At 41.5% G+C, this 10051-nt stretch overlaps 1 protein-coding gene across 1 annotated transcript in view; it reads left to right on the top strand.

Moving 5' to 3' along the window:
* The first annotated feature begins 3294 nt into the window (after positions 1-3294).
* lrrc38b (leucine rich repeat containing 38b) overlaps positions 3295-10051 on the top strand; it is a 33894-nt gene continuing 27137 nt past the window's right edge. The window contains exon 1 of the mRNA XM_066691017.1: positions 3295-3954. Coding sequence (XP_066547114.1) covers positions 3327-3954 — 628 coding nt within the window. The 5' untranslated portion in view covers positions 3295-3326. The remainder of the gene's footprint in view (positions 3955-10051) is intronic.

The following is a 10051-nucleotide window of genomic DNA, read 5'->3' as shown; positions in this document are numbered from 1 at the left end:
CCTGCTGTGGAAGCATTTCCTTCACAACCATATTTACACATCCACAAATTGCACAGCGTGTCTCGCAGAGTCTTGGGGCCCATATTTGGAAATATCTGATTGAGATTTTGTACACAGGTAAGCGTTAAAAAGCAATTATGCAAGTTCAACTGTTGAGACGAAAATAAAATGTATTTCCTTGACCCATAGTGGTTTAAGATAGACAACACCTTTTCAATTTTCACCTTTTCCCTCCTGAGTGTATTTAACACAAATCTCTATGGTCCTTATATAAATAGTTTCATTTTAGTGTAATCTTTGTCACTCGGTGGTGTGTGAATATTGTGACCCAACTTAAGTATATTTTTTATACAATTGAAATCAACTGCTTCAAGGTCAGCTGTTTGGCATTTGCTCCTAATCTAATAATAAAAAAACGATCCTTTCAGACTTTGCATTGAAATCGCGCACACTATGTATTTTCCTGTTTTTTCCGCACGCGGCCCCGTCGACAAGCATCTCACGATATGAAAAGCATCTTTGATAGGAAGAAACACGCTGTTATCTTTGGGCTCTATGAATTGTTTGTTTTATGTGCGCTGTTGAAGTTCTCCCTATGGATTTCTTTTAATCTTCTTCTGAAAAGGCGCGAACCCCAGAGGTCGTACATTCTTCATAGATTAATTGTTTAAATCTGCGTCAACATGATTCTTTTATACATGCAGGCAGAGGAGAGTTTATATCTTTAATAAACTGTATGCAAAGCCGTGTTTTTTTACTACCAGGGTGGGACAACGCAGCCCCTGACAGGCATCCATGGGGGTTTATTTGAAACATTTCCATCACCTTTGTGGTTATCAAGCTTGTCTATAGGCTTACATGCTGGATCAGCACAAGGCATTGCAGTACTTAATAACAACCTAATAACAACACATTAGGACACACGCTTTCTTCCTCCAGAGAGTAATTGCCGGTGGCCACAGGATTCATCCTAGTTCACAATTGTGTAACGAAGCTGACTAACTGTACTGACGTCTGCTACGTGGTTTTGTTTTTTTCCTCAAAGGTCACAGCTGTGACTTATTATCCATTCCCCGGGTAACTAATGAACCTGCTGTCTCCAGTTTATTGTGTATGTGGTAAATCTGAGAGAATCCCTTTTCAAATGCAGTGATGTAACTAGAAAACCCATGTCCATGTAGCCGTATCACACTTTTTTCCTTCTTGTGCTTTTTAAGTTACAAGCACTTACAAGTCGTACAAACAACCATGAATTCTTATTGGATATGGTGCAAACATTGCATTGTTGTGCCCATAAATATGTTACTCAATGTGTTTGCAACTTAAAAAACTTGATGAAACCAACAATGTTCCCAAAGAAAGCCAATATCTTGAATGTGTCTCTCTCGATTTGTACGGGAGGCTCAGCGTCACGCCACATTAAGCGCTAATTTCAGAACTGTTAATGAAGGGCAAAGCTAATTTATTATATTTTGCTTTTCCATTAAAAATATTTTATTTGTCTTTCTTTATTGATCCATTCATTAATTTAACCATTAGGGGGTTGTGTTTAGTACTGTAGCAACTGAAGCTAGCCTCACAACGCAGAGGTTTAGAGAAATACTATCTGTGGGAAGAGTCTCCAACTCGGTTGCTGCAGGACTTCAGTGTCTGATGTCCAAGTCCAGTTCCTGATACTTAATTAATCTGATTAACATAATAAATCTAATGCAACCCTACCGACTGCAAGATATACAGGTAGTGTGCCTTGAATAAAGAGGATAATTTAAACCGCCAACTGTAAAATACCTGAAAACAGTGTTATTTATACCTGTCTAATTGATTAAATTAATAAGTTCATTAACTGAGAGCTTCAGCTGGAACACAAATGAGACAATGCTTCGGCGTTCAAGGAAATTAGTTTGAAACCCTTGATTTGGTTGTTTGGTGGGATAGGTTCTCATGTTTAGTGATAAAACATATATACAATGGGGGAATTATAAAGAATTTTAGACAGATTTTATAATTTTGAAATGAAGGAAGATAAATGGTGATGCAAAGTAGTTTGGAGGGGAGAAAAAGAACAAAACACATCTGTGCATTTGCCCTAATGAGCTGCCAGTTTTAAATTTTCACAAGTGACCCAGGGGAAGTAGGAATGGTAAATACGGATGAGTGACAGGTTCGCCTTCTATTCCAGGGATAAACATCATCGATATCCTCTTACTAGGAAGTGACATCATGTGGAACCAACGTGTTCCAGTGAGAACACCCACTAGTAAAACAAAAAAATGCCCATTCAGACCGCTCTTTTCTCGCACAGAAGTCGAGAGATGGGCACAAGACGAATGATTTAACTATCAGAATCGCGCATCCAATTGCCCGTCACTCTCGGGGATATTTTCAGGACTATTATCTGCATCCAGTCTCCTGCCTGTTTCGTGCTCTTCACCATGGCAACAGAGCTGCACAGCGCTGGAGCCGCCGCGCTTTGTCTGCGTCTCACAAAGGGAGAGCCAAAATCATAATGCACTGGCACGCACCATAACCAGCGTTTCTGCTTGTTTCAGTGGCTGTTTTTTTTTTTTTTTTTTCTTTCTCATTCTGTCTTCATTTATGTGTTTTTGGGATCCAGGGTTTTTGTGAGCCTCATGATACCAGGAATCTCGCGCCTCAGGTCACATCTGCCGTCGCCAACTAGCAAGCAGCCCTCACAGCTCGGTGCCGGGGAGACGATTTGCAAATGGAAGGCAGCAACAATTTCCCTCAGCTCTCCTCTCAGCAGTGGAGCCTCCCAGGGTATCCTTTTGTGGCGTCCTCCTTAATTAATCCTTCAAGATAGACTCCAGGTTAGCCTAGCAAACAGACCTCCCATCCTAACAACCCCCCCCTCCTCTTTTCAACCCCCTCTCTCCACCTCCCTCCCCTCTCTTCTCCCCGGCTTTTCCCTGTCTGTGGTTCGCTGGTTTCTATTTACCTCTGTCTGCTTAATCTCCCCTCCCTCTCTCTCCCTCTCTCTCTCTCGCTCTCTCGCTCTCTCTCTCCTCCCCTTACTCCTTCAAAGCCAGCAGGCTGCTATTCGATCCAGGCTGCTGCTACATGATCTCTTGGAAACGGCGCTCAGTCTCTCGCTGCTCGATGCCCGAGCCCTTTTAGGTTACAATCCCAGGGAAAGGATGCCTCTGCCCGGGCATTGATTCCTCCCTTTCTCCTCTCACTCTTCCCCCCCCCTCTCCTGATCTCCCTTCCCCTACCCCCCCATCCCTCTCCCACATCCCTCACTTCCCCCCCACCCCCCAAACACCCCTTCCCCAACCCCTCACCCGAATCCCCTTCCCCCCTCGACAATGTTGCCATGTTGCCGCTGGCTTCAGCAGCTCGTCGCCTTGCTCTCCTCTGCCTTACTGACTTGGGGGCAAAACTGCCCAGCTAACTGCCTGTGCCCGGACCCCCACACAGTCGACTGCAGCGGACGGGGGTTGACTCGCTTGCCGGACTCCATCCCCCTGGACGTGCGGAGACTCCTGCTGTCGGACAACTGGATTCCCCGGATCCCGTCGGATTTCCTCGTGCTCTACAGCGACCTGGTCTACCTGGACCTGCGGAACAACTCCCTCTCCTGCATCGAGCCCGGGACGCTCAGCACCTCGTCCAGGCTGGTGTTCCTGGACCTGGGCTGCAACAACCTGACGGAGATCCCCTCGGGGACCTTCGGGGAGTCGCGCAGCCTCATCAAGTTGCGCCTGGGCAACAATCCGTACCTGGCCAAGGTCAGCGAGAACGCCTTCCAGGGGCTGACCTCCCTGCGCGAGCTGGAGCTGGAGCGCAATGCGCTGTCCGGCCTGCAGGTGGGGGCCCTGAATCAACTGCCCTCCCTGCGGGTGGTGAGGCTCGAGGGAAACCCTTGGGTGTGCAACTGCAGCTTTGCCAACCTGTTTGCATGGCTGAGGAAAAACTCGGACAAGCTTCCAACCGGTAAGCAAGTTTTCCTTCGCCCGAGCATGCGTGTGTGTGTTTTTGCACACCTTAGGTTATCGTCAATACCGTGAGCTGTGGCAGTTCATTGATATATATTTAGTTTCTGCAAGGAATTAAACTCAAGCCTTGATACACCAATTAATATTCGAGTGAGCCCAGGAAAGCTTTCCATATCAAAACATAGACTGGGCTCCATTTGCCCGTCAGGTTTCAAGGCTAAAGGTGGTGGGAGACAGGAAAGAAAAATCGTCCTTCACCCTTCCTTTGAAACAGGTTCGTTAGGGACACTTTCGGACTCCCTGGGATCAGTTCCCCGACTATTAATCCAGCGCAGTGTCGGCCCTGGCGTGGTTCCGTGTCGTGTTCTGGAATGTGCCATGTGTTTCATGACTGTGCAGTGTGCATTTCAAGCACATCGCAGTGCCTTTGTTTGTGTTTCGTGGGGCTCGTGTTTTTATTTTAATCCCCGTAATAATTCACGAGTCTAATCGGGCTACCCTCGCTCCACTCATATTCAGTGTCTAATGTAGTTGACATCATCAAAGACAGTGGGTGATGACAAAGATTTCACCCAGACAACATATCTTGTTTATCTTAGATCTTTTAGGTTACATCACTTTCATTTTGGGCTCCTATTTTAATAGCATGTCTACATGCCATTAAAATACATGTAATTTGAAAACAACACAGAGATTTATGATCTTCCTGAAGGGAATGTGTAACAAAAGACAAAATCAAAGGCCAGGATTTACAATGGTGCTCCCTACACTGAGAACATAAATAAATGATTGAGTTCAAAATAAGTCTTTTGTTCCTGTAGCTTTAATTATGATGCAAATTCACAGCATACTGACTGTGTCGTGGGTTTTATTTTCTCTGATTGTTTGCTTTAGAATAGACTCCCAACGAGAGTCTTGGTCCCTTTAAAACCACTTCTGAAGCATCTAATATCTCACTTCAAACATTATGTTTAATCTACAAGTAAATTGATGCCTTTAATGTGAAAATCCGGATTTGCTTTATAATTGAACCAAACACATAGTGAGTTCTCTCTATATGGAATGCAGTTTGTCTCTTAAAAACATATGGATACCCAGTTCCTTCATCTGAGTTGTCATGTCCTTGAAACTGGAAAGCTTAAAATGACAAATAAATACACAAGGACAGACTTCCAGCCGCTCAGAGCTCCAGTAATCAGAGAGAGTCTGTAAACTAGAAATGATCAATTTTAATAAACCTCTGTAATGATTTGCATGTACGTGCAGTGACTTTTTGCAGTTATGACACAACTTCATATTGGATTTTATGTAGTTATGAGATATATAGTGTGAATTAAAATGTCAATTAGGAAGTGAAATAGCATGCAAGCACTATACATTTTTAAATAAAGGATCAGTGATATTTATTTTCTCATAAAACACTAGACAAATATTTAGATTTCTGTAATACTGTACTGAACATAATATAGTGCAAAACATGTTGCATAGTGTTGTATTCTAGTTATTTTGTGCAACCCATCATGTCATTTTTATGCTGTATAGGTTTTCGTAGATCCTTGTAATTTTGTTTTGTTGAGAGTCACCAATGGTTCTAGCAAAACATATCAATAAAAATAATACTCATCATCATAATAATGCCTTTGTAAATATATAACAATCATAAATGTTTATATATATATATATATATGTGTGTGTGTGTGTGTGTGTATATATATATATATATATATATATATATATATATATATATGTATTTCATTTGTTTATTTATGATGAGCTGAACATAATGTTTTGGAAATAATAGGAATATAATTACAGTTATATATATATGTTGGAAAGGGGTCTGTGAACTTTTTAAAGATCCCACTTCTGTTTACAACAGCCAATATCATGCCTTTATTCAGTACGTCATTAGTGCTGTTTTAGACCAAAAGTATCAACAGGAATAATGTGTCCCTTTCACTTATAATTCATGTCTGATATTCTGAATTTGAGACGCCTGCTTCAAGCAATGTCCTTGGTTAAAATATCAAACAAACAAGCAAAGCATACAGAATTTCCTTTCTGTGACGTCAAAAAAAAACATGTGAAGCCTTTTGGGATGCAAATGAAAGATGTGCTATCGGAGGAACCCTTATAAAACACCCCATATCCTTAAAGATTGCTTTTGTTCTGCCTCTGCCCTACTCAGTCCTCCTTACTTTTTAAAAAGCAAATCTGCATGTCAGAATGTAGATTGGAAATTACTGAATGTAAAACACTGTTTTCTTTAGCCATAGAAAAGTGTATAATCTTATAGGAAGAATTAAGGAATGCAAATTGATTCCAGTTGTCTGTATTAATATGTAACATATTGTAAACAACCTTGCTCTGGAGCAGCTGAAAATACCAATTTATGCAACTGTAACTTGTATCTGCATCGCACTGATACTGCAGTCATAACATCTGATTTAAAGGGAAATCCTGGCATCCAGAGAGAGCCGTGGCAATTTGTTGTGTAAGGTTTAGGGATAAACTAACGAGCCTCAATTACTGATATTCCTCACTGGCATTGAGCAGCATGATTTCCGAGGTTAACATAGGTCACCGTAACATCTGCCCACATTTTTTTTCTGATGCTTAGAACAGGACAAAAATGTCAAAATGATAAATAGATAAATAAAAAAATAACTTTGCAGCTGTTGCTGTCACTGAGCCAGTGTCATTCCCGATCTGAGGAAAAACAGCCCTGAGACAAGCGAGGGACGTATCTGTTGAGAAGGTAGGAGGTCAGATGATGACGATGATGATGAATATAAATATTATTATATATTATTGTGCTCGGTTTACTCACATTCATGTGGAAACCTTTCAGATGTATGCATTTATAAATTGTAAACCCAAACACGATCTGTAGAAAGCATATTGAATCAGGTTGAATAGAATTATTGCAGAGGGAAATTAAGGCAGTGAGAAAAAACGATATTGAGCCCCAATGCTGACCAAGAAGCATGTTTCACAGAAGACGATGAAGAACAACTAACAATTGCAATCAAAGTACTTGTCAGGAGTGCAGCTTGCTTGGATGACAAGATCCTCAGCCCGCACTAGCTCTCTCTATCCTTCCTCCGACTGCAAGTCACATTAGTCTTATTCCCGTGATGGATTGTCTGCCTACATTAGGCCGAATATATATTTCTGAGCGTTCAGTCTTGTCTTCCATGCTACTTTTCTTCTTTGTTTGTTTGTCTTGCTTGACCTCTATTTAACTTACAAAACGTTCAGGCAGACAATACACAATACTCCAGTTTTGCTATCCAGCTTTTATCACAATAGTATAGCCTGGTTTTTATTAATCTTTTACATTAATAATTAAACACACACACACACACAATCTGTGCTTTCTAAATAAAGTGTTTGATTTGTATTCTGTACAGTTTTCACTTCACTGTATAACTATCATGCTGTATTGTATACCCCTTTCCTCTTTTTCTCTCAACCCAATCTTCAGTCTGAACGATTAGCACTATGTTTATGTTTCCGTCGTGAAAGTTAATCGCCTCTGACAAATGAATGGATAATTATCATCTGTGCTTGTAAATTACTAGCGTTTGCAAATGACAAAACTCAGCAACAAGAACACACTTTCTGATTGATATCAAAGTGTCAGTTTCCACAGCTCCCCTTAGCTGGCCAGATGAGATTCATGACGTCTTCTCCCTCTAAAGCCACCCATAGGCTGTTAGGAGCCTTGGGTTTCAAACCAAAATGTTTTCTGCAACCTGTTGTTTCCAAAAAGAGATCCATAGGTAAAATGGACACGTCTAACTATGGAGGGAGGGTTTTTTCCTTCTCAGAGGTAGGGTAATTCACTAGTGTTTGACAACTGAAGTCAATTAAACCTGAGGCACATTCATTCTCAATGCAGCTAATTAGAAACGTTCTCTCTCTGAATTTCGATTGAGTTGCATGCATTCTTCCTTGAGTCTAAATATTGAAGCTCCTGCATATGCCTGCATTACAGGTCCAATTACCTAGCATGTGCTGAGTGCAGATTATTAGAATTAATTTCAGAGGAGACTACTATTTCCTTCCTACAGCCCAATACAGATTCATGATTTCTTTCTAAATTCCCACCTCATATTAAAGTCTATTTTCCTGTCCCCTGCTCTTTTGCTCACATTATTGCGTGACGTGCTGCTGCGAATGTGCTTGCTGTTTCCTAACCCAGAGGTGGCTGCAATTCAGTTTGTTATTTTTGCTTCAACTGGGTCATTGTTGATCCTCAGTTGTGACGAAAAGCACTGCATAGATGTGAGCTGCGGTGGCTATACAGTCTAAGCGTGGTTTGCCTCGCAGCGGCACCAACATCATGTGAGCAGCGCTCGGTGCAAACCTGACTTGAGAACGTACGCAGCTGTTGCTTTGGAAGGTGTGGGTGACTCTCAAAAGCGACCGCTGACTGAATTGTTATTAATCTGATCAGATAAGGAAAACGGTGGCTTCTGGCATCGATTTACGAAAACACGCAGGGAAGTAGGCCTGTATCTCATAGCATGTGAATATCTTATATGCACTTTCATCTGAGTTCTGCTGTTAATCTCATGTGTAACAAGGTGAGGGTCGGGGTCAGGGATTGGGTGACAGACTAGGCTGGGAGTTAGGGCTTCTACATGTGATCAACACCAGAGTATTCGTATCGTATGTTACTCCTGTGGGACTCATACATTCATTCATTCAGATTTGGTGCCCATTACTGCAGAGTGTTCCCCACCAACGCATTATATAAACCTCAGTCCATGTATTTATCTCAGCCGTGGGGTTAAGTAATTAAAAATGTAAAAGTGCAGTATCATAGCCTCAAACTGAGTTATCAGAACTCGCCAAGGTTAACCGTGGAGCCGTGTAAAGCACTCCGTAAGATGCGTTTACACAAAGCCTCCCCTGTCGACGCGTTCCCAAGTGTTTTCTCGGTGACAAAGCTGTCATTTTCGAGATTCATTCTTGGAGATTACAGGGAGCTTTCATGCTGTGTACTTGAGGACTGAGTGATTATAAGACAAAGCTGCTGACATAACTCACTAAATAACATTGTCTTCCTTAGGTTGCTATGCAGACATATGGATCGCAGCAGAGGCGGTCTTTGGCTGCAGTTTTTATTCCAGATATATAATACCTCACTGAGGAATAGTTTCACAAACAAGGCCTTTGTGAATATGATTGGCTGCAGACGCCGACTACATTAAAAAGTTAACCGTTGAGGCAAACTAGCGACTTGAATGCTCCGAGGTATTCATTTAAATCCAAGGGGTTATATTAGAAAGGTAACACAAACAATGTGAGGCAATTTCCATTTTCACTGGACCTCTGTTTCCAGCGGCTATGTTTCCACCTTATATTTATGTCCCTAATCACATTTTATTGTTTGTTTTCCTCTGAAATAAGACGGATGGAGACATCGGAGTAAAGAGGAACCAGCTAGAAGGAAATGCAGGTTGTATTTCTATCTGCATGATTGCTGTCACTTTGATTTGTGTAGACTGATTACAGAACCAGCCTCTTCTCATTGGTAGTAAAACACAAAAAGTGAGGGGAGAGTCACCTTGTCTTATTGTGGCCTGATTTATTTATTTTTTTCTACATAGTACAAGAGGTTAGAGGAAACAATGCTAATCTTCTCTAAATAATTAAATGGAGTTAGTCTTTCGTTGTAATGAGCCTATTTTTCTAAGTGAATAATTGAGGAGGTGGGATATTGTGTGCAAGTTCCTGCAGGGTTCTGGAATTGAACACATACGTATTTCTTGAATATGAAGTTAAAGTTATATATGACCATGTTTTCCTAGGGTAGACTAATGCAATTCAGTATGACAGGGACCAAATACCCCAGAAAAGCCTCCTGACCCGAACCAAACAGTCATATAAGCTTTGTTTTCCTATGAAGAAATTGAATTGAAGTGCAGTCTGTGCACCGTCTGTTTATAGCAGTTTGTCCAGAAAAGACGGAATTGAAGTGGAATCTGCTCGATGTCTAGCACAGATATATCTTGAGCAAAAACATGGGTGTAACATTTTGATATTTTATGCTGTGGCCAATATGGCCGTGTGTGTGTAGACTG

Source organism: Amia ocellicauda, chromosome 18 (assembly GCF_036373705.1).
Source record: "Amia ocellicauda isolate fAmiCal2 chromosome 18, fAmiCal2.hap1, whole genome shotgun sequence".
NCBI lineage: Eukaryota > Metazoa > Chordata > Actinopteri > Amiiformes > Amiidae > Amia > Amia ocellicauda.
The sequence above is the reverse complement of the archived record's forward strand: the minus strand, read 5'-3'. Positions and strand labels throughout refer to the sequence as shown.